At 37.4% G+C, this 26,010-nt stretch overlaps 2 protein-coding genes across 6 annotated transcripts in view; one reads left to right on the top strand and one right to left on the bottom strand.

Annotated features, from left to right (window-relative positions):
- Positions 1-4,115: 4,115 nt before the first annotated feature.
- On the bottom strand, positions 4,116-20,884 carry mRpL27 (mitochondrial ribosomal protein L27). The gene is made up of 3 exons (XM_083115319.1): positions 20,592-20,884; positions 12,696-12,862; positions 4,116-4,403 (listed from the first exon to the last, which is right to left on the bottom strand). The coding sequence occupies exons 1-3, from the start codon at positions 20,641-20,643 to the stop codon at positions 4,200-4,202; spliced, it is 423 nt and encodes a 140-aa protein (XP_082971445.1). The 5' UTR covers positions 20,644-20,884; the 3' UTR covers positions 4,116-4,199.
- Positions 20,885-21,685: 801 nt separating this feature from the next.
- LOC145981973 (uncharacterized) overlaps positions 21,686-26,010 on the top strand; it is a 48,124-nt gene continuing 43,799 nt past the window's right edge. For 3 of the 5 annotated variants that reach the window (XR_014441007.1, XR_014441009.1, XR_014441008.1), the window contains exon 1: positions 21,686-21,963. Coding sequence is in view for 2 of the 5 variants with exons in the window: in XM_083115486.1 (XP_082971612.1) it covers positions 21,949-21,963 (15 nt within the window). In the remaining 3 variants the exon portion in view is untranslated. The remainder of the gene's footprint in view (positions 21,964-26,010) is intronic. The other 2 variants (XM_083115486.1, XM_083115485.1) reach the window with 2 other exon arrangements.

A 26,010-nucleotide genomic window follows, 5' to 3' on the forward strand; every position in this document is an offset into this window, starting at 1 on the left:
TGTCTTATCAGCAGCCGCCTAGATGACGAAGACAAAAAAGAGTGTGGTAGAAGCCCTGAAGATGAATTTCTCTGTATATTACAACATATTATACAAGATGTTTAGTCCTGCTAATGAATTAAATATTAATTACCACTACAAACTATTTAAATTAGACATTTGTAGGCTTTCAGAAGCCGGGGCATAGGCGGAGCTCTGGAGGGGCTTGACCCCCTACTTAAAAAAAAAATACTAAAAAATAACACTTGATTAAGGTCAGTTACTACATTTTTGTTATGAAGCCATACCGCAAATCTTGACGTTTGGCATGTTGGCATATGAGGTAATTGCACCGCAATAGCGGGACTTAGACGATTTGATTGATGTGTACAGTTTGAAGAAAGAGAAATGTAAAATGACTGTGTTGAGTCAACAGTTACTGCTGGGGCATCAAAAGAACTTTTCAATTTAATTTTTCTAAAATTTCTGAATTGTACCGTAACTTTTTTAAAGTAATACGAGTATTGTATCAATAAAAATTTAATGAAATGCAAAATGCAATAATCATACTGTTTTGCTTCTTTTAAAACTGACAACCAATATACCAATTAATATTTGTTTACTTAACCGAGGAAATTTAACATTTTTAAATCTAAAGGGCCTAAAACTAAGTGTTTTTAAGTTGTTTTTTTTTAAATTTCCGGGGGAAGGCCTCCGAACCCCTTATAAACTAGGGGATATTCAATAACCCTCAGGTACATCATATGCTTCTCCCAGAGTCTGGCCCTCCCAAAGCAAAAGCTCAAACTCCGCCCATGAGCCGGGGGCTGCTTACATGCCTGATTTGATATGCCTCTCTCTCTCTCCAAAACAATGTGATGTTGCTTACTATAAATCACGTCGTAAATATTTTTTTTCACCTTTTAAATAGCACAGAGCTCCTCCTCTAATCGACCTGTAGGCTATCTATACTTCTCTCGAATGCAAGCCTCAATTGCTAATGAACCTTAATCATCTTGGAAGGCTTATTTATTTACATCGCAATAGCAATCTAGATTGCACTCATAAGAAAAAGAAATGGAGACAGAATTATGGAGGAGCTCTGTGCAATTTACGTATGATAAAAATAGTGGTTTAATAACTGCAAATAGTAATTATGAGAAGCTGTTCTTGTCAAGTAAGGTGGACAAAGGATTGTTTCGATGATTTATTTTGCAATGGATCACTGAAGTTCAAAGTAGATAATAATACAATCTAAAAATTGATATTTGTAATGCATTTTAGCAAGAGCCAGTGTCCCAGATGTATGTTTCCAAACACATTTTCGCATGGCAAAACCTCTATGCTTCGGCATTGCAAACTGATCACAAAGGTATGACTTAAATTACAGTGACAGCAGTTAGAAAACAGAAAGATGATGTGTATCACATCTGTACGTAATTAGTAAAATATCTATTATTCACCAGAATATAATCTTTACACTGATGTGCAATACATTTCACTATTTCACTTGTGTTACAGTTATGCTGTTACTGTAACAAAAGTTCTCTCTTTCCGATACATATTCAATGCAAAAGAATAGGAGCAAGCGGGTTGAAAGTTTTGTATGGAAACACAAATTCGGGACATCAGCTGCTGTGACGTCACTGCTTAACCACTCCATTCGTTCTATGTTGATTCTGATGATCCCACTTGTGTCATACCTGAAGACAAATTTGAACACCATTCCCGGGTATTAACGGGACCATTTTGACCTAGAATTTCCTTCCCAAATAGTAAAATAGGTACAGGACCTGGCTGCAAGGAAAGTTTGCAATCTGATTGGTATAAGTACAGGGTGTCCCACTAGCTTTTGAACCCGAAAAAAACGTTATAATTTCTGAACAAACATACATAGGAAAATTAAATTCACAACACACGTACCTTGTTTCATTCTGAATACATGATCGTCACAGCAGGTGCTGCAAGTGTCTTCTCTAGACGTCCAGACATGTTTATACACGGCGTTCCATATTGTGAAAGGTCTGATGTAGAGTCTCGGGTGTGATCTCGTGAATCGCATTCTCGATGTTGTTTCGCAACTCTTGCAGTGATCGTGGTTTCTTTCTGTAGACACAACCTTTAAGGAAACCCCATAAAAAGAAATCCGGAGGTGCCAAATCTGGGATCTTGGCGGCCACAATCCTATGGAGATGATTCTGTCACCAAAACAGGACTCAATTTCTGCCATGGAGACGGAAGTATGGCATGTCGCTCCGTCTTGTTGGAAATAACGACGACGCAGTTATTCATCATACAGCTGATTCACAAATGCACTGAAGATGTGTAAGTAAACTTGTGTGTTTACTGTATCTTCAAAGATGATGAGTCCAATGATATGCTGTCGGGAAATTGCACACCAAACTCCCACCTTCAATGGTCCTTTACGGCGTCCAAATTCACGTTGAACGGTCTGATACGATCCCGATATCCAATATTTCTTTACAATGAACAATAATGGTTCTGGTACGGTGTACCGATCCATCCTCGCGATGCAGGGACTTGCGCATCACACTAACCCACACGCACCACTTCCCCTGGCGCCACCTACCATCTTTTTGACACGTGCGTTTATGTTCAACCCTGCCTCGTGTTCAGCATGAAACAAGGTACGTGTATTGTGAATTTCATTTTCCTATGTATGTTTGTTCGGAAATTATAACGTTTCTTTCGGGTTCGAAAGCTAGTGGGACACCCTTTACAAATGGTTGAAATACAGGCCTGCTAAAGATGCAGCATTTGGCTTTTACTGATTTACTGTTCTAATGATTCTGGAAATAAGGGTCATATTGATTCTGCTTGCACCACAAGATGTTTCAAAGCATGGAACAAAGCAAATGAGAAAGTGAGAAGTCAACATATAGTTTTGACTCTTGGCATAGTTTTACTAAAGGTAAGTCTATTGATTTATTGCTGGAAGAGAATAAGCAGACTTTGCTAAATAAGTGGAAAAAAGAATGGTGACAAAAACATCTTGTTATGGAACAGATTATTGATATTGTAGTGTGCTTAATAAAGGCTGACAGGTGAGGTGAAAATAGTTCAGAGGGAAGATTATCACTGGATTTAGTGAAACTGGTGGAAAAGTATGATTAAGGTGGCTCCTTGAAATTATACTTACCTGAGCAGAACAATCTGATTTTGGCTCAAGTAACATTGATCAACAGATGATATTGTCACTAATGGAAAAGTTATTTCAAGTATAGCTGATGAGCAGTGGCGTAGCAACATATTGCGAGGCCCTGGTCAAGATTACAGAGGCTGTTCAGCATATGTTTGACCAAACACAATGCCTTCTCTCTGCGCTCAGAATGAACTAGCCCAACCTTGGTCCGGCATGTTTGTCAGTGTAGTGTGTGAGCTGTAAAAGAGTGGTTGTGTTTTCTCACTGGGCCAAAAATCCCACCCAAACTGAGCTGCTTTTGGGAGGAGTAAGTTGTATAACTTTTCCAAGTGTTTTGTGTTTTCTCGCTTGGCCGAAAATGCTGCCTAAACAGTCGCTTTTGGGAGCGTTATGTTGTAGCCCTTTACAACGCAAAGTTCAGTGTGTCAGGGATCAGGAAGTAGTGTAAGAGCAACGATTGTGACGTTAGTTTGACTTTAATAATCAAGAATGTGATCGGCAAGTATAATGAATGCATGACCCCAGTGTTCGGTTCTGCAACAAAGGGGACGAGAACATGGCCGTGCACACAAGCAACCACCAGTATGGTGAAACTTCACAGAATGGCCATGCAAGAGAATCCACAGACCCAAAGACAGATGGCGAATCATCTAAATATGTCTTTGAAAACTGTTAACCGCATCTTGCACCTGCAAGTATTTAAGAAATATACATCTCTTTACATAACACATTTGATATTATTAATTTGAAGTATAGTGCTATAGAAATGCACACCACTGAGGAGAATGGTATCAATAGTTATTAATTCTAAGTCATTATTTATTATTTGCTTCCTGACCCCCCCCCCCCCACAAAATGTAGATAACTAAAAAATGTTCTAATTCTAGTCATACTATGCATCAATGAAAGCTAACAAGCATCAACCTTCACACAAGACTTTAGAGGACTTATGTTAAGGCCAGTGAAATAAACTACATAACTTTTATTTATGGAACAACACTACTTTATTGACATGTACATAAGAAAAATAACAGGCTAACGAAATAAACAAATGGTACTAAATCATGTCTATTAACTTGAATCTTCCTTCCTGTGGTTCAGGTACAACATTGAAGTACTTCTTGTACACAGTTTGGCCAGCCCTTCCTGGATAATTTTGTTCTATCCATGGATGGTTCCAGTTGAAGTCCACTTTCTCACAAGTAACCATAACTCTTCCATGTTCTAACGCATAGAGTGTGCCATTTCGTCCAAAACCAACCTATTTAAGAAATAGGGAAAATAAATCACGAATACAGTTTTGGAATGTAAACATCTTTCTTGTTGTACATAGTTAAGTGTGTAAGTAGGTCACAAACATTTATTAAAAAAAATACTAATTGAGATACTGACTCGAAATCAGTTTTTATTTTTCAACATAAATCTCCACCAACATTTAGACACTTATTCCATTGCTTTATCAGCCCCCCAAAACCTGCTGCATATAAAGTCTTTGGCATGCTGTGCCAGCCAGAGTCACACCTCACGTTCAACATCTTCATCACCTGCAAAACATTTGCTGCTATCGTGTGGACACTTATCGGAAATTCAAATGATCATGCATTATGCTGTAGGCTAAACTATGAGAATACCCTGCCGATCGTCACTTGCCTGTCAGCTCGAATCATTTCTATAGATCGATCACAAGGAAAAAAAAACTTGAACGAAAAGTCCCCGTGCAGCTTTCTCTTCTTCCCTTCAGCTCGGGCCATAATGAAGTTTGGTTTGAGTTGGTGTTTTAAGTCCACTTTATGCACAGTAAGGCTAATCGGGACTGGACCTACAGTTTAAAGTGGGATCCGAACCACTTGTGCCTCCAACGGGTATCGAACCCAGAACCCCTTGATTACAAGGCAATGACGCTACCACTGCACCATGGGGGAGCCCCCCCCCCTTAAGGAAGTTATGACCATTTCCTGTCGTACAGGATTTTGTGTATCGCGCATGCGCGAGAGGTTACCTGTTTCGTTTGTACCAGCGTCAAGTGAAGGAAATAGTTCGGTACGAAGCCAGCTACGTGCAAGGTTGCTTCGAAGTGTTGCTTGTGCGTTTGCAGAAATGTAAGTGTATGCTGTATGAAAGCGCGCTATTACATATATCTTACTTCAACTGTATTTTTTTTATTTGTATAACCCGAAATGTGTTTGATAGCTTCAGGCAGGGTGGTTATACAAAGCTTGGCGTACCCGTCACAGGGACTCGAAACGAACGAGCATTACTCAGCACGTATGGACCGTTAAGATAGAGAGCGACTGGCAGTGTAGCGACCACGTGACCTTTGCGATTCAGTTTTTTCCTCGCCAGCTGTGTGCGAAGACGTTGCAGTGCAGTAATCATGTCAGGAAAGGCGAAAGAAATGGAGCAGCTTTTAAAGCAAATGGAAACTCGTATGTTCGAAAAACTACAAGAGCAGAGCAACGAGATGCAGGGACAATTACGAGAACAAGGTAAAGAGTTAATCCAGCAAACTAAACACGTTGAAGAAAGAATTAATTCAAGTGTGTGCAAAGTTGAAACCTCGTTGAAGCAAGAAATGGATGTCGTAAAAAGTGAAATAGTGAGAATTGAATGTAACCTGAATGCAAAAGTTGAGTTACTTCAAGAAGATTTTGTGTCGTTGGAAAATAGAATAGAAAAGAAAATAGCCGACGATAAAGCAAATATGAAAGAATGTACAGGTGTGTTCAAACAACAAGTTTTAGAATTACGTAATCATTTAGAAGGTAAAATTAATGAGATTGCAGATAATTGCAATGCACAAAACATTAAATTACGAGAAGTTTTTGACAATCAAGTAAAGCAAAACGAAACTGTGTTTGTTGAAATAAAGAAAGCAATGGATAAAGATCAGGCTAAGTTTGCTAGTTTGTTCGATCTTGTTAAGAGTAATGAATATAGTGCGAAAGAATTAAAAGTAAGGTCAGATAATTATGATGTTCGTTTACAAGATCTTGCTAAAGAATTGAACGAATTAAATACAAAAGTAGGTCATACTTTTCAAGATTTGAATCAAAGTGTGCAGTCTACCAAATGTCAAATTACAGAATGTGATACTACTGTAAAAGGCTGTGTTCAGCAAATTTCTGATATTACACATAAAATTGACGTAATAGAAGGGAAATGCGTTGGCATGGAATATCAATTAAGAGATTTGAGCAATGAAATAGGCACGTTGAAACTTAGTTTAAATAACATTTCGTCTAGTATGAATGTTCCTTGTAACACATACGTAGATAGAGAATCCAGAATAGATGTAAGTTCTTTATCGAAATCTAAGAATGAAAATAAGGTATCTTTTCCGAGTAAAGTATCTGAACATATTACGTACAGGAAAAAACAAAATTATGTTGAAAAGGAATATAATCCTGAAAGTATTTCTTCAGGTTCTGAATATCAAGCAAAAGTGAAAGGAAATAAAGATAAGGCTGATATAAATGTAGGATTTCCATATGGCAAAAACACTGAAAGTAAACGTGATAGTAGGTTAAGTAAAGTAAATGTAACAGAGTATAATAGTTCTGATAGTGATTCAGAACAAAGGCTTAGAAGGTCAGAAAAAAAATTAAAGCAAGGAATATTAAAATATTCTGATGTAGATAGATTTCCTAAGTTTAATGCAACAAGAACCGATTATTTAGCTTCCCAGTTCCTACAGGAAGTGGAAGATAGGTTTGAAATGTTGAATGTGTCGAGAAATGAATACATGAGATACATTCCATTGTTATTAGAAGGAGTTGCTAAAAACTGGTACTTACAAGAGAAAGCACAAATATGTGGTTATGATGAATTTAAGCTTATGGTTTTAAATGTATTCGAGAGTTCTTCATGGAAATCGACTCTTTTGGCTAATATTTTGTGTAAAAGGTATTCTAAAGAGTTAAAACAGTCTCTTTTGAGTTACTTTTGGTCTCAGATTAATCTGTTAAACACAATACAGCCTGATATGAGTGATCAACAAAACATAATTCTAGTAGCTCAACAGTTACCTGTAAAAGTAAAAGAAGCTATTTTAAATCAGCCATACATAAGTTTGAATGTAGCAGCTGAGCTTGTAGCTAGACATGAAGCATTATATACAGGGTATGAACAAGAAACAAAAAGAGATGGTAGATTTGTAGGTGTAAGACAAGTGAAAATTGTACAAGGTGATACAGTTAGGAATAAACTACCTATAAGAAATTCTTTTCAAAGAAATTATGTGAATGAAAATAGTGGCAATGTTGATAGAGATCAAAACATGTCTAACCGAAATGGGAATGTAAGACAAAGGTCATGGGTTCAAAGACCTAACCGTCCTCAATCAAGTTATAGACTACCTAATAGAAGTGGGAATGATTCAAATATAAGTAGAAGTAGTAGATATAGTTACGATGTTAGTAATGATGACATTATTAGACATGATGGTAATGAGAGAATTGCAAGTGGAACTAGTTATCGAAATAGTAGTACAAATACAGTACCGTATAACAATATTCAAGTTAGTAATAATAGTCATAGTAGATTTATGAGAGAGCCTGTATTAGGAAATTCTCAAATTAGTGGACTGAGATCTTGTTCTGAAGACACAGAAACAGTAAATGTAGATTCTTCGCCTAGAGCGAATGCACCTTTGTTCATGCAATCACAACCTTTAAACTGAGATGCGAGTCTACTGTTACGACGACACATAGTAGCGTAGATGAAGACAATGGTGTTGTGTCTGTAATTAATTCTGACATTGAAACTCATGTAAAGGAGGTTTGTAATGTAATATCTAAACCGAAGATGAGTGAAGCTCAATTGAAAACTGTATGTACGATAGATATTGATTTTTACGAGGATATATTGGAAAATGAAGCACAGTATAACTCAAGTAATATGGTGTTACCTGTGAATTTAAGAAATAAGATAAAATGTACTACATTTCTTTTTGCGAACATTAATGGAGTAAAGAATAGATGTTTATTGGATACAGGATGTGAAATTTCGCTTATGTCAGAGAAAAGATGGAGAGAAATAACGTCTGAAGTAAAGAGTCCTAAACTTGATCTTGTAGGAGACATAATTTTACTTGATTATACTGGTAAAAGAAAGCAAAAGGTGTTAGGTAAATTCTGTGTAAATCTTGAAATGGATAACATTGATTTTCTAATCCAGTTTGTTGTTGTAAGAGATTTATCAGTTGATGTGTTGTTAGGTTTAGACTTTTTATATAGTATAGAAGCTCAGATTGACTTCAGAGATAATGCTATGATGTTTAATTCAGAAGAAAGTTCACATTTAGTTAAGTTAATTCCAATTTCATGCACCTATGTTGAATCTGAAAATAATTTAGAAAATGATTGCCTCAGAATAATGACAAAATCTGAAATGAGTGAAACTGTTGCTAGTATTAGTGATTTAAGGAATAAGACTTTGCAAGCAGAGATTTTAACTGACAATGAAAAGGAGAAATTATTTGATTTACTAGTAGAATTTCAAAGTTTATTTGATGATAAACCAGGTCATTGTAATAAATACATCCATGACATAGAACTTAATACAGATGAACCTCTTGTTACGAAACCTTATCCTATACCATATCACTACAGACAAGCTGTACGTGATTATATCAATAAGTTATTGGAATGGAATATTATTGAACAGTGTGATTCCCCATATCTTAATCCTCTTGTAGTAGTACTTAAGGCAGATAAAAGTATACGCATATGTACAGATTTTCGTAATATTAATAAGCATCAGAAGATTAGCCAGATTAGACCTATAAATATTGAAGATGCAGTTCAAGGATTTATAAATAAACCTTATGTTACTCTGATTGATATGTCAGCTGGATTCCATCAGGTATTACTCTCTGAAAAGTCAAGAAAATATACTGCATTCTCTTTTGAGGGGAAACAATATCAATATAAAAGACTTGTGTTTGGTACTTGCAATGGTGTGCAGGCTTTCACCATGGCAATGAGTAGAGTGCTTGGAGATACACTCTCTGATAATGTAATAATATATGTTGACGATTTATGTGTTCGTAGTAGTACATTTGAAGCTCATCTTAAGCATTTAAGAGAAGTATTTTGCAAATTGCAAGAATCTGGTATGACTATACGCCTGAAAAAGACATATTTTTGTAAAGAAAGATTACTGTACTTAGGTCATATTATTGATAGAACTGGTATTCATGTAAACCCCGAAAGAGTAAGAGCTATTCTTGATCTTCCAGCTCCAAAAAATATAAAAACACTTCAAAAAATCATTGGTAGTTTCTCATGGATGAGGAAATTTATTCCAAATCTTGCTGTTATATGTACTCCCTTGTATGAATTATTAAGAAAAGGCAAGAAGTGGGTGTGGACAGAGAAAGAACAAAGAAGTTTTGATTTACTGAAAGAAGCAATTTCAAATGATGTTAAACTTTTCCATCCACATATTCATCAAAGATTTTATGTCCAAGGAGACGCCTCCTTACTTGGCGTTGGAGGTTATTTATTTCAAATTGTTGATGGTGAAAAAAGGGTAATAAGTTACATGAGTCGTACATTAAGAAATCATGAGAAGCATTACACCATAACAGAACTAGAGTGTCTAAGTCTATTATTCTGTATAGAAAAATGTAGCCAATATCTTCTAGGAAGAGAATTCACAATAGTATGTGACCACAAATGTCTTATTTGGTTAAATCACTCAAAGAATTGGAACCCTCGTTTGTTGCGATGGTCTCTCCAGCTTCAGAAATACCAATTTACAGTGGAATATTGTAGAGGTTCTGATAATTATCTCGCAGATCTATTATCAAGACATTTTGAAGGATCTGAACCTGTTTTGGTTCATGTTAACAATAATGTGGTCTTGAGAAATGAAATTTTGGATATACCAGTAGAAATACTGGTGCAAGAACAATGTAATGATGAAGTGTTTCAACCTATCATTAATTATTTCAACAATTCTGAAGGTTTGAATATGAATTTGCCAAGACAAAGTAGAAATTGGAAGAAATATTATAAAATATGTAATGGAGTTTTGTTAATGAGAGATTTTCATTTTGAAAATTCATGGAAGATATGTATACCTCAATCTTTGATTTCTGTATTATTAATGAATGAATGAATGAATGAAAATTTCTGGGTGCGATTCTGTATTATTAAGAAATTATCATGATAACATGGGCCACTTTGGTGGTGATAAAGTTCTTAGAAGAATGAGGAAAATTTATTACTGGCCTCGTATGAGAAAAGATATTTTGAGTTATGTTAAAGACTGTGAAATTTGTATGAAAACAAAACCAAACAGGCATCCGCCTAAAGGAACTTTTCAGTTACATTATAACAGAGGTGAAACTGTTTTATTTTTAGATATTCAAGGTCCTTTGGTTAGAAGCTCAAAAGAAGAAAGGTTTTTGTTAACATTGCAGGATGCTAATACAAGGTATTTATTTGCCTATCCAATGAGATCTAGTACAGCTGATAGCATTGTGAAAGTCCTCTTAGAAGGATATATAAGACACTTTGGTATTCCACATAAACCCTACGCTATGATGGCAGAAAGGGATTAGAGGAAGTAAGTAAGTAAGGTATTCCACATAAGTTAGTAAGCGATAATGCTGCAGTGTTCCATTCTAAGAAATATGTAAATACTTTGACTAACCTAGGTATTAAGTTAACATACACTCCTATGTACCATCCAAATTCTAATTTGGTTGAACGCAGTCATTGTGAACTAAACAGACTAATGCGTGTATTTTGTAAAGAAAAACATCAGGATTGGCCCAAGTATATTGATATAATTGTGAGTTTACTCAATGATAGCATACATACTTGTTTAGGGTATGCTCCATCTGAATTACAACTTAATAGGAATCTGGAATCATGTACTCTGAATCACTTTCAAGTACCCCTCAATGAAGTTCCACAATGGAAAAATAAATTATATATGACTTCTGTTAAGGACTTAGAGATAAAAAAGAAAAGGAATGAAAGATATAATACAAGGCAAGAGAATAGAGCTGAGATTAAAGTTTCAGATTTAGTATTTATCAAAACTCACTACCTTAGTAATCTTCTAGGGAATCGTATCAAAAAATATTGTGAAATTTATGAAGGTCCATATTTAGTAGTTTGCAACAAAGCAACTAATATCTTCAAGTTAATAGACTTAAAAACTGGTAATATTAGCGACAATCATCATAGTAATAACTTGAGAGTATGGAAATGTTCAAGTGAGAAGAGAGATTATTATTTAAAACAATTAGAAAAGTTAAACGCAGAGTTATACAAGCATTTATTCAAATGAAAGTATAGATAAATATGTTGTATGCAGATATGTATTCTACATATTTTGATATTTTGTTTGTAAACACAGATATTTGTTATAATGATGATCATGATTTATTTTGGGGTTGATACAAGACTTGAATTCTTTTGATGAATTAATCAATCATCTTTAAAAATTAAGAAACAAAAATTTGAGTTATTTTTTGTGTCATGGAAATTTAATTTTATTTTTGAATTACCTAACTGTGAAACATTTAGAACTTATACATGTAATAACTATTCATGGAAGATGTCAAAAGTGTAAAATTTCACTTACTCTCTTCGTGAAATTTTTCATTGAAGGAGAGGGATGTATGACCATTTCCTGTCGTACAGGATTTTGTGTATCGCGCATGCGCGAGAGGTTACCTGTTTCGTTTGTACCAGTGTCAAGTGAAGGAAATAGTTCGGTACGAAGCCAGCTACGTGCAAGGTTGCTTCGAAGTGTTGCTTGTGCGTTTGCAGAAATGTAAGTGTATGCTGTATGAAAGCGAGCTATTACATATATCTTACTTCAACTGTATTTTTTTTATTTGTATAACCCGAAATGTGTTTGATAGCTTCAGGCAGGGTGGTTATAAAGTAAACACCTCAAAGAGCAAAAGGGGGCATTCCAGCGTTTAATGTAACGTTCTAGACATGTCATTGGAGTGAAATACTCAGCATTAATTGATTTCATGGAACAACTATGTGCCTCCACCAGTTATTGAACCTGGGACACCTTGATTACAAGGCGACGATGATACCACCACATGTAACCTAGTTTTTTCCCCTTTAAAATTGCATAAAGTAGAAAAATATGAAAGAGTTAAATATTTTAATATTTGCTCCTCCAAGAAAAAAATCCTGGCTGCACCACTGTGCTGCATTAAAGAAAATATTCCCAATATCCTCTTCTGGTTATTTAAAAAATACTCATACAATCCCAACTCAGTTTCCAGAGAGGTTAATAACAAATAATGGGAAGGTAGACTTCTTGGGGATGAAAGTGATTTCTTGCACATTTGGAAAGGAGGGGGGAGACTAGCTAACTACTGTGCATCATTCATCCATCCTTCTGGCATCATATACATTGCAGCATTCTCGATAATTTTTTAACTAAGGAAGTCCTAATATTTTATTTGCAGTGGGTAGCTTGCGATCAACAGTTTTCTGATCCCTGGTCTAAGGTATCAGGCACGTGGATCAAACAACCCTTGACTGTAATAGAAACACAACTCTTAACTTACATTCAACCCCGGATGGAATCGCGTCACTCTATACTGCGTGGCTAGAATGTTCTTTTCATGCACAAAGGCACCATCCTGAAGTTTCCACCCACGATGCTTCGGACGAGCATGACCCTTCTGATTTCTTGTACTCCCACTAGTTTTCTTCGACGCCCACCTTACGGAACCTGAAAAAATTATCGAAAACTGAAGGCACAATTCAGGATAGAAGGACCAAGTCATTTCCTTGCAGGAAGGCTTTCAAAAACCACCACAGTACTCGTGGAGATTGAAATTTAAGCTCAAAAATGCATGGAAGTATGATTTATGAAGAAAAATTTAAAAGTAGCCTACAGGGTGTCTGGAGTGAGACTGACAGTTTTTAAAAAACTCCAGCTGTTATAGTAGATTTCCAAGACTGGGTTATGCTACTCACTTGTAGCTTCCCAATTTCCTCACGATGGTTGCCACTGGTCCTATACACAGGTCGAGAACCGAGAAACTGAACCTAGGTGGACTCGAACCCATGCCATCCCACAGTAGGGTTAAAGCACAGCACCTTAGACTGCACAGTCACGAAGGAGGACCACCGCTAGTTGCACATGAATGAAAATTTGCTGAACCAAAATCACAACTGTACTATTGCCTTTGCAATGCTTTAACAAAGAGCTCCGTTGGTTGAAATGTAATAACTATTTAAAAACTGTCAATTACAACCTGGACACCCTGTATTATCATATGTGGGGATTCCCTAGTGTGTGGAATCTCCCTCCACCTCCCAGTACACATATGGGCGGTCTTTGTGTTTCTACTGTGCCATAACTGTATGTGATTTTGTGTTAGGGAATTCATCTACTTGATTTTAAGACTATTGTTTATCAGTGACTGGCGTGGAGGGAGGGGAAAAATTATCTCTTTTCCCCCCGTTCACTACAACCATTTGCAAGCATGAGACAACAAGTTTAGGGCCCAAGTTCCTTTTGTTTTATTGCGATTTCATCATACTACGAATGAAATTTTTACATGTTTCGATTTCAACTTACATCTGTTAACACATACACATATAGCCATTACTTAAGATTTTGTTCAATATATGCTTTCGTGGTTAGGTTAGGCAGGTCAAGTTTCGTTCTCTTAGCATCAAAATAAAGTCCCTAAATGCATTCTACAAAGGTTCCCATTTACTTCTACATTCATTCCCACTCTTCTACGATACTTACAGTCGCTTGTCAACAGAGAATACCTTGTCCATGGGAAGAACACATGCTTGTGTAAGGTAATTTTTACGTTATTTCTTTCAACATAAATAACTTTTTTTGAATCCAAACAGTGCTCATTATTTAAAGAAGGTTCAAATTTCGTGTGACAATGATTTCCAAAATTCTATGATAATTAGTCTTTCTGCTAGGAGAATTTGAAATAAATCATAAAACAATCGGAACCATTACAGAGTTTAGTTGTATAAATTATATTTTCTCGCTATGACATTAAGAGAGTTGTCGAGAAGTATAACTTCCGTAAAATCTGTTGTGAAATCTAAAAAATGTTCTCTTTCTTAAAGTTTGCCATTTGGTAAACAACCCTTCCTGCCACAAGGCCAGTTAAGATGAAAACTGAAGCTGTATTTTAACAATAGATTTAGACTTGCTTTAATTATTAATGCATGTAAAACTTAATGTTTCAGAATCTTAACTACCACTCAATATATTTGTAGATTTCCAAATATTCAATTTTATCAAATGTCAGTAATTACAGGTAAATAACAAAGTTCACTATACCGTAAAAAAATAGCAAAAATTCTTGACCAAAAGCATAATTTCTTGACATTCTTGACTGGTAGATACCCTGTTTAGACAAGACAATCCCATTTGTAGATGCTTTAGAAATTGAACCATGTTAAGTTCAGAATTAAACAATTTGAACTAGAGCTCTGACCAGCAGAGACTTTCCATATGCCTATACTTCTCAATTATCACCAGGCTGTGATATGATATGATTTATTTCATTCCGTTGACCATTGTACAGTGGTTGTTTACCACACATGGTATGGAACATGACAGTACAATAGATTTCAGTTAATACTCCCTCTCTCCCATAATTATAGTCCGGTATGCCAAAATGGTAGTACAGGAATGACAGACGAAGAGGCAGATGGAAAGCACAATTTGTACTGATCCTTGAGTAATAAAGTTGTATGACTCGTTCCTGTGTTTCATGTTCTTCTTCTGTATACACCAATGTCACAGTTTGAATATCGGGCAATTATTATGAGACAACACACAAAAATGTACCAGACAATAATTATGGAACAGAGGGAGTAATTATTTTCAAATATGTACAAGCATATATATGTATGAAGCCATTATACATAACATTTAAATACTGAGAAACTAGTACTGACTTTTATCCGCGAAGCTGTTTTTTTTTTTCAGTGGCCACTGCCACCATCCTTGTTGGAACTTGCTGTACTTTACTGTACCGTATTTATATACTACCTCGTCTCTCTTTTCCCAATTATGAATAACATTTAAATACAATTATTACATTATAATTGGTTTCATTAAGGATTCTTGGAGTTCTCCTTGTTTTTGCTAATGTTAGTTACAAGGTATGTATACATTAATTTACATACACGTAATAGATAAAATCAGTGCAAATATATACATGTCCTAGGAGTTCATTTAAGATGTGACAATTTGCAATTTATTGTCAGGTACTCTTTAACAGAATAAAAACAAGATCTCGTAGGTATTTTTTCACGTGCTTCTTATATGAGATAGCTGATTGTATTGTTTTTAAGTCACTTGGAAGGTTATTGAAACAGTGAACAGCTATGTGTATTGGTCCTTTCTCAAATAATCTAGTGTGTGATGGAATTGTGAGGTTGTATGTGAGGAGCAGGCGCGTCACGTGATAATGTTCGCATGAGCATGTATATGTTCTAAATTACGTACATATTAAATGCACACACACATATATTTCTTCGAAATAATACTTTTTTGATGTTAGAGTATACACACACAATTTACTGACATGACGTCTTTCACGTCTGATAACTTTTCTAGATAGTTGGTAACACTGACTCCCATTGTGTTCCACGGTTGCGATGAACACAATGGCTGTGTTGAGTGTTGTGAACTGGCAGCTAAGGGGTTTGGTTGGCCACTATAGCCCGAAAATGTTCACTGCGCTGTGCGAACATTGTGGTGCGAACCCTGATCCAAGCGGCAATACTTCTTACATTCGGCACCAGGGTGCAGCATATACAAGGCATATCTAGTAGGACTCGAAAAGATCGGTGCTACATAGTTGCAATCTTTAGTGAGAAGTCGCTAAACCTGCCGGATTTTAAATTCCAGTGGGTGCTAAAATTCACGGAATAGTGAACTTTTCTTTAGAAACTAGTCTGCAGGAGTTACATAATATCTTTCAAAGTTTATATGATTTGTGCATGTGCGTCTAAGGGCAATTCAGACTGTGCAACTTTCTTTAGTAATCGACGTTTTTCATGCCAAAGAAATAACTCTCACCAACTTAAATTGCAAGGGAAAGTGCTGACTACATTTACATCAATTCAACGCTCATTACTCTGGTAACTATACTCAGAATAGCATGGGGTTGTATGGTCTAAATAGTTGTTACCGAAAAAAGTTATCAATTGATATTAGTAAATCATTTTTACTATTCTCTACGTCATTAGAATATGCTTATTGTAAAGAACAAAATATAACTTTCAGAAAACTAGAGCTGTATTTTTGCTACATACATATATTTTCTTTTTTGAAGCTAGAAGGTTGAAATAATATATGCATTTAAATTATCACAATTGAAATTAAATGCATTTTTAATGTGCATATAAACGCAAATACTTTGAATAAACCTGGTGTAAGTTGTTCCCCACAGCATTTTTTTAAAAAATACATTTTGCATTTTTCACCAGCAAATTTGATTCAGCGATTTTTAGTTAGCACATGTTGAAGATTTAGCAACTTCTGCGTTTCAATTGTTGGCAACACTGCTGCTGTGGAAGATCTGTTTGTTTTGGAAAGATCAAGTACCGTTAGTTTTTCGGGGCAACAAAAAAGCCTATGCTCTTTGGCAGAAACTGGTAAATGGCGGTTAGTGTCGATGTCGAGAGCAAGATATCTATTGACAAGTGGTTGGGTGAAATTATGTGCACTGGCTTTCAGACGTGCATGTGTGTGTGTGTGGTGTAGTGTTGTGTTTTGTGAATACTGTTAGTTGTTTGAGAGAAAAGTCATTTTCGCGATTGAGCGAAGCAGAACGAACTCAAGTAAAAAGGATGGGCCCTCACCAGCTGGACCTCTACATTGTACAAGAGGTAAGTACTTCCAAATGCGTTATTAAAAGAACATTCAAAAAATTACTGGTACAGGAAGTGCAATTGGTTATGTGGGTGCAACGTTGTGAAAGCGCAATTTTGTTGTCCTTGTTTATTGTTTGGAAGCAGCCATACATGGACAAACACAGGACACGTCCTGGGCGTTTGTTCCCATTTGCACATGCGACTCGCTTAAAAAGAGACTGCATCTGAATTGGAACGATTCGTCTCGTGCAATGTATAAGATCAAGGATGGTAAATATGTTTGATTGATTGATTTGTTGCTTTAAGTCCACTTTATGCACAGTAAGGCTAATCAGGACTGGACCTACAGTTTTAAGTGGGATCCGAACCACTGTGTGCCTCCACCGGGTTTTGAACCGGAACCCCTCGATTACAAGGTGACGACGAGTAAATATGTTAATGACGACGACGAACAAATGTTACTATACGCTTTAAATCGGTGGTTCCCAAAGTGTGTGCTGCGGTGGCCTGGAGCGCCGTGATTAGATTGCAGGGGCGCTACGAAATGTTCCAACATTTTCACTGAATCGTTAGTCAATGCTATGAATGTTTCAAATATCTGCTTATTTAGTACTTTTTTTACATATAAAATGTTTCTGAATTTGAAATACGTGTTTAATTTTTAACTTAACAGAAGCAATCTTACGAGTAACTGAGCGTTGCAAGTGTTGGAGAGGGCTACATTCTGGGCACCGTGGTAAAGTCTTGAAAAAACTAAGGGAGCCGTGAAGCAAACAAGTTTGGGAACCCTTGCTTTAAATGGTCGAAAATCAATCTCTCTCTGAATTTGATTACAAAGCGAAGACGTTACCACTGCGCCATCGGGGAGGCCCTCTCTGAACCATGGCTAGGAGGTAAAATACGAAACACTAGGAAAGAAGGAATACAAGCAATGTCACATTGACTGATACATCAATCACAGCATCACAACCTAGTTATTGTGGGCGGGACGAGGAGACATCCTGTACAATACCCAAATATCTTATATATATTTTTTTTTTTTCTGGACTGGACGCATCCTCCTCTCTGTCACGCTAACGATGCACGTGCTTTCAATGCTGAATGAATGTGGTTGGTTAACATATGGTCCGTGTAATACAAAGTATATTGCGAAGTATGATAATCTTGCATTGTACGTACCTCAGATTGCATGTTATACTAATTAGTATGCACTAGCCTCACTAATTGTAAATAACGTAATTAAAAGGGTGTTAATTGAATAAAAAAGTATTGTATTACTTCAGATATAGCATGATTTTGTGGGGAAATCATTGAAAATAAGTTGAACTGTTATTCTTACTTGTTCAATATTGAAGATGAAGTTACAAGGGAGAGTATTAAATCTCCAATCAGTATAAAAAAATTATTGTGAACACCCGCATGTGAACCGCATGCGACGCCACTGGTGAGGAGTTGTTATATTTGAAGGAATTGCTTAAGTCTGTTTTTACATACATCAGCAGATGAAGTATATACAAGCATGGTAAGGGTAAGTTTTTAAACGGCTTTCTTTGAAGGGTGTATTTCTCTTAGCTCCTGGTATCATTCTGACAATTTTCCTTTGCAGCACAAAAATTGTTTTTGGCATTTCTCCAGAAGATTATACCGTATGCTAATGAAGATTGATTTCCTTTATTTTACTTCGCTTTTTTGTGCCACTTTTGGCTAATTTGCGAAGATGAGGATGAGTGATGATATGATGAAATTGATGAATGGACACTCACAAACATCCATCCGCAGGCCGGGATTCGAACACAGGACCCCTAGCGTCGTAGCGGGATGTGCTAACCACTCCGCCACGGGGGCCGGCTATTGAAGATTGAAACAGTGAAATATAGTATTTTCAATCTTTCTAAGTTCGATATTGATTTTAGTGTACTAATGGCAAATATAATTTTGCCTAGTTTTGCAGAAAGGTGATCTATGCGTGGGTCCCACTTTAAGCTTTTGTGAATCCATGCTCCCAGGAATTTGACTGTTTTAACGTGATTTACTGTCTTATTACCTAATAAATCTAAAGTGTCACTAAAATGCTCTGGCATAGCAGGCTGACCGAGGAGTCCAAGTATTGTGAATACACAAAAGAAAAAAAGAGAATAGACACAATTTGGTAAATATGTGATATCGCCCGGATGGATTTCTTCAAATTTACAGGAGAAAGTACTTACTGAAATGAGTTTCTTTAGCATTCTGGGCGTTTTTGGAGGTATTTTCTTTCACGGAAAGCAAAAACTTCGTAGTTTAATGCTGCCGAACAAGAATTAATCACTTTTTACGTAAGAAATTGGCATTGCCTGCTACATTATGCCGTTGTTTCCATTGTGGGCGTGCAGATGGCGAGAGCGTTGAAAGTCACGCGATCTCTGCAGTGTTTCCAAACGTGCCTTCCTTTTACGAAAATTTCTATTTTTAACTATGTTCGCCGCACTTTCTTTTTTCGATGAATTTAGGGGTGAAATGAGTGCTAATGGAACCTAACCTAACCTTGTGTGAATGGTTTTTGGGGGCTAGCCATGGATGGTTTTTGGGGCTAACGTCAATGGATGGATTTTGGGGCTAATGTCAATGGCTTGTGGGATTACCCGTGGATGGTTTTTGGGGCTAACGTGCATGGTTTGTGGAGGTAGACATGAAAAAAAAATCGAAATAGTACGTAATTTTCCGTCATGAAGGTTTGAAACACTGGGTAAAAGTCTAGTTTACGTCCTTTTCCTAAGGAATATGTGTCATATATCGTTGGAAAGATTATTTTATAAGTAATTGAACAAAGTAAATCCCAAGGTGAGGAAAAATTTCCTGGAGGAGAAAATCGAGAAAAAACGATGTTGTCTGGATATGCGTGATTGAATGTACTGAGGACATTTTTCGATGATGAAGCACATATTTAGGGGTGAAATGAGTGCTAATGGAACCTAACCTAACAGGCCTAACGTAACCTCGTAGGCATGCCTCGTTCCCGTGAATGGTTAGTGACAGAAAGTGTAAAATGAAAAACTTAACTTACCCTACAGATGCCGGAGCGCCGGCTGTCTGCTAGCACGGTTTTGTAAACGGGCAAGAAGGACGTAAACTAGACTCTAGCCAAACACTGCTTGCGCACTGAAAATCGACAAAACACATTACGAGTGCACGCCATATTGTCTATTACAGAAGCGGAACAAGTAAGACAAATAATCAATCGTAATATGAAAAGTTGACAGTATTTTATGGAAAAAGGCATAACTTCACCTTAAAGAATGTTCCGCAAGGCAAAATAGGTAACTACCAGTGGTAAAATTAAGAAAATAAATGAGTGAAAGGTGTCCGGCCGTTATCAAATATTTACCCACAATTTATTTAAAATGTTTTTTTTATATTGAGCACACTGAGAAGCCGGATCCCCCCCTCCTTCAAGTATATTACTCAGACGCCCCTAGAGGTCCGAGGAGCAAATCAATCATATTTTGTATGTGCAGAATTATGCCACAAAATAGGAAAATTATGTACGAAATCGCAAGGGAAACTTATTCCAAAACACAAACATACCCAAGAAACAACATTTTCTGCCTTACCTAAAAGTTCGAGATTGTATTTTCGCGCACAACTTGTAATAACAGCAAACATATTCAATGAAGATGATTTCTTGTTTAATTTTTCATAAATTAATTACATGGTTTCCAGGAGAAGCAAATTCTTGCTTCCTTGGGCTGGCAAAAAGACCATTATTGTGTTGTTTATCTTATGTGAACATATTTAATACACAAAATAAGAAAAATCTAATTTTCTCATTGCAAATTTAAGCAAATGTGTTAGATAAGCGAATGGAAGCTTCACTATCAAGATATTTGCAATTATGAACAAATTCTCGATCATGGATAAACTTCAGAATAGTTTCAAAAGTGGGAATCAGAGGGTTCATCCACAAACAAAGAATATTGAAACAAAGTTTCGGTAGCAAGCACCACTGGAGCAAGGTGACTTCGCCCAACAAAGCGATTAGGCACCTTCTCAACGTTGGAGCAACTGGAGACGCTTGCTGCTACCTGAGTGTTGTGTGTGAGCACATTCGGTATTTCCCGACTGCTCGGATCCCCAAAAGTCGGGAAGACCATTTCCCCAAGACGGGATCTCAACTTTTCGGTATCCCGCACACGTACTCTATTCCATATCAATCACATCATTTGTAGATACGAATTTCAGTGCAGAAGTTTGGAGTTGTCAAACATGGCGACTGCTAAGAGGCGTGCTTTTCACCACAACACCATACGCAGATAAACGATCAGCATGCTTGTAACAAAATGCAAGTCTTAAAAACCCTTTCCGGGTACCAATCCTTTCTCGTTCTGCTTGTATCAACAGGTTTCGTCTCTCCACGTCCTTCGGAAACCTACGAAGTGATACTTGACTCAATATATTTGTTCCCGATTGAACTGTACAACCATATGCTACACAGCTGACACGCTATTTCCTTGTAAAAGAATCTCCACTTTGCCGTTTCATATTATCGTCCATAGCACCGTAAGCGTAACCGGATGTTCAAGGGGGGCCAGACGAGTGCGCATGCTCCGCAGTAGCTCCGCCTTTAACACAGTCTATTTGCTTATGGGAATGGATTATTGTTGAATATTTAGTTGAATACTATATTAGTATATTAGACACTAAGCAGAATTTTAAAGCTGTATTCAACACCAGAGTTTATTTTTGATGTAATCTGACTCTCTCGTCATGCCTTGATTCGTTTATTGGTTCCACAACTTTTGAGAACTTCAAATTGAAAAAACCAACTTCTACTCCTGGCAACAATGGTAATGCCGGTGACGGTGAAATGGAGTTGTTAGTAAAATGGCACGTGTTATTTGGAGTAATTACGAGAAGTACTTGTTTTATGAAGTTATTATCGTCTGAATCGTGGAATTTATAGAATTTGCCATGGCGTCTACAAAGGTAAGTCGCAATTTAAGCACAAATAACGTAATACTGTTTAACTTGAGTACCGGTTCTGCAGATGAACGTACCGTCATGGACGACGAATCTCTTGCAGAAATGCCCATTACAAAATAAATTTTAATCTAGCTTACTGATAACCGCGAACCATTGGAATTTTCCCATCATAATTATCAACAATTTATTTGCATTTAATTAATTACATTTTATTGAAAATCGTGCATGGGTACATTCATTTATTCTTTGATATCCTTGAAACGTAAACCATACGTAACTATGCACACTTGTTTACACTGGACCACTAGTCGGACAAATTTTACAATTAAAAGTTTTATGGATAAAAATTGACGGTGGTTTTTGTATTTGACGTTTAAATACTTCAGTTAGGACAGGAATTTTCAATGAAATTCGTATTTTTACTGGATCAAGAGATGGTCTGGCATGACAGGGATTTCCTCTCCTGTACTTGACGAGAATATTTTGACAATTCGTATGCTTTAATTGGAGCGAATTTACAATACGTGATGTTTTTATGTTTGTAAATATATTGTCCAGGCATGCTGAACCCCTAGTGGGTTTATTATTTATATAGTAAAAGTTAAACTGCCTAAGCAGATTTTTAAATCCATTCACACTTTATTTATCTTCTGTTACATAAAAATTAGAGATTAGATCACCACAAATTATGGTAAATGTCTGTTATATTGGAGACACTTTTCTTCAAATTTGCAGGAGAAACTACGGTACTAGTTTACTATCCTTCGGACACATTTATTTATTTTTACAGAAGAAACTACTTACCGTAATAAGTTCCTGTAGCATTGTCGAACATCGGGAAGATGTTTTGTGTGATGTTGGAATGTTTCATAGCTGAAATTCATGTTGTTCGTTGAAAATTAATTCTCCGACGGAGAATAGCGTTTGGTGCGTACACCTTCGTACACTATCATGCGTCGTGACTGTAACATGACGCGTCGTGATTGTGTTTTGTTAGCCCCACGAACCATTGGCACGTGGTTAGGTTAGTTCGGTTAGGTTAGGCAAACATAGTTAAAATTTGGTGTCGTGTTAGTATCAGGATCTAGAAATTGGAAATAATTGCGAACCATTGACGCTAGCCCCACGAACCATTGGCGCTAGCCCCACAAACCATTGACGCTAGCCCCACAAACCATTGACGCTAGCCCCACAAACCATTGACGCTAGCCCCACGAACCATTGGCGCGTGGTTAGGTTAGGCAAACATAGTTAAAATTTGGTGTCGTGGTAGTATCAGGAATATATATATTTGGTTGTGAAACAAAAAAAATTGCGAAAATAGAAAGTTTCCATTCCGAAAACTAACGCCTTATTTTAGCTTATTTTGCAATTTCTAGATGTTCTACACCTTCAGGAATGTTCCGGGAAGCAGATACGTCAGTACAAATGTCAAAAATTGATGAAACGAAAAAATTAGAGGTGTCCGAAGGATAGTAAATTTTTACCGAAACTACTTACGGAAATGAGTTTCTGTTGCATTCATCAAACTTCGTGGAGGTATTTTGTCACTATGGAATGCTGCACGACAGAAAATAAGCACTTTAGATGTAATAAAGTAGCCTTTTGTGCGAAGCGACAACATTATGCCGTTGTTTCCATTATGAACCTGCAGATTGCGCGAGTGTCGAAAGTCACGCGGTCTCGCGAGAGGAAGAAGTGTTTCCAAACGTGCCTTTTTTTACCAGAATTTTTTAATTTTTTTAACTATGCTTACCTAACCTAACCTTGCTGGAAATGGTTCGTGGGGCTAACGTGAATGGTTTTTGGGCCTATCGTGAATGATTTTCGGGGCTATCCGTCAATGGTTTTTGGGGCTATCGGGAATGGTTTTTGGAGCTATCCGTCAATGGTTTGTGATGACATAATGAACACGAAAGTAGGTATTTTTCTGTTAAGAAGGTTGCAACACTGCATGCCCACTCCAAGTCGACAAAACAGAAGCACGACACGTGATGATCCACAGCTGTGCGCGAAATATTCTATGTTCCGCAACGGAAGAAAGAACCCAAAAGAATTACTCGTAATGTGAAAAATCGAAGTTATTTTCGTGTAAAAAGCATAAGGGCACCTTGAAATAGGTTCCGCAATACAGAATTGGTAAGTACGAACCATTTGAAACTGAAAATGTGTTAGAAATGTGTCTCCGATATAACAGACATTTACCCAAATTACGATACTAAAGTGATTCCATTGAGACTTTTCAAGAAAAACCGGGGATCCTCATTTGGTGATCTAGCACAACTATTACAAGTTTGAGGTCTCTAATAAATATCTTCAATTGCTTTCAAATTCGGCATACTCACTAATTTTGCCCTCGTAATCACGAAATTGCAAAATAAGTCTAAAAAAGTGGGTCAGGGAATCGGCTGTAACTCTTTTATTCTGTAATTGTTAACATTCATACTTACTTATTCGGTACTACTTTACTATACCAGAGACACCTATCAATGATTTATTTCGCAATTTTTTACATTGCTAACGTACTATTCTGCATTGCGGAACATTTCTTTAGGTGAAATAATGAATTTCTAACTAAAATAATGTCTATTTCTTACGTTAACGAGTACTTACTGTTGTTCCTTATTTCTACAAACCATCCACGGCTAGCCCCAAGAACCATTGACGTTAGCCCAAAAAATCACGATAGCCCCACGAACCATCACGGGGATGAGGTATGCCTACTAGGTTAGTTTAGGCTTGTTAGGTTAGGTTCCATTAGCACTCCTTTCGTTCAATTTAGCATATACGGACAACATCGGCTTGTAGCAGCAGCAATAGCATGTCGGAAATAGATTTTCATAGAACACCACATCCATTCGCATTAAAATGGATGAAAACTACACTGCTCGCCATTAAAATTGCAACACCCAGAAGGAAATGAGATAGAAACACGAAACTTGTCAAATATGTAGTTCATAATAAGATAAGAAAATGTTTACAGTTAGAGCTCGGTGGTGTGACATGTGACACGTAAACATGGTTGCATAACCCCAAGGAGCTAGTAGCGTGTACAGCCTCCACGGGCGGCAATAACTGCTGCAACACGGCGAGGCATGGACAGAATGAGTCTATCGATGTCTACTTGTGGTATGGCGTCCCAAGCGGCTACCACATGGTGCCAGAGGTCTTCAACATTACGTGCTGGAAACCTGAGTTGGGCCAGCCGGCGACCCACCATGGACCAGACATGTTCAATTGGCGACATATCCGGCGAACGTGCTGGCCAAGGAAGCAGGGGCACGTGGTTAGCTTCCATAAATGCGAGGACATTCCTTGCAACATGGGGGTGCGCGTTATCCTGTTGAAAAGTGGCATTATGCAGTGCGTGGATTAATGGGACAGCAACATGGGTGAGAACCTGTGAGATGTACCGTTGGCTGTTCAATGTCCCTTGAATGCGTACGAGACGCGAACGAACACCTATGGCGATGGCACCCCATACCATGATACCCAATGAAGGCCCTGTGTGATGATGCATGATGCAGGCGTCATGAAGCCTAGTGCCACGGTGCCGCCACACGCGTGTACGTCCATCATGATGTTGTATACAGAAGCGGGATTCATCAGAGAACACTACAGCATTCCACACCGCCATCCATGCACGACGGTCTTGGCACCATCTCAGACGCAAACGCCTATGCTCTAGCGTCAGAGGAATCCGCAACAGTGGGTGCCGGGAAAAAAAATCCCCTGTTCGCCAAACGACGAAGCACGGTTCGTGGGGACACTGGACGTTGTAAAACATCCCATACTTCATGCGCAATCCTCGTTGACGTGGCCATTCTGTCTGTAAGGGCCATGCGTATCAGACGTCTGTCCTCTCGGTCCAGCGTCCGACGCGGACGTTGTGAACCTCTACGTCGCTCTACAGTGCCTTCCTGGACCCACTGGTTCCATACACAGATCACTGTGGATGCATTCCGTCCTACACGGGCACCGATCTCACGGTAGGATAATCCGCATTCACGGTATGCATCAATTCGGCCGCGATCGAACTAGGAAACCTGC

The sequence above is a fragment of the Lepisma saccharinum genome, chromosome 30 (assembly GCF_977018435.1).
Source record: "Lepisma saccharinum chromosome 30, izLepSacc3.1, whole genome shotgun sequence".
NCBI lineage: Eukaryota > Metazoa > Arthropoda > Insecta > Zygentoma > Lepismatidae > Lepisma > Lepisma saccharinum.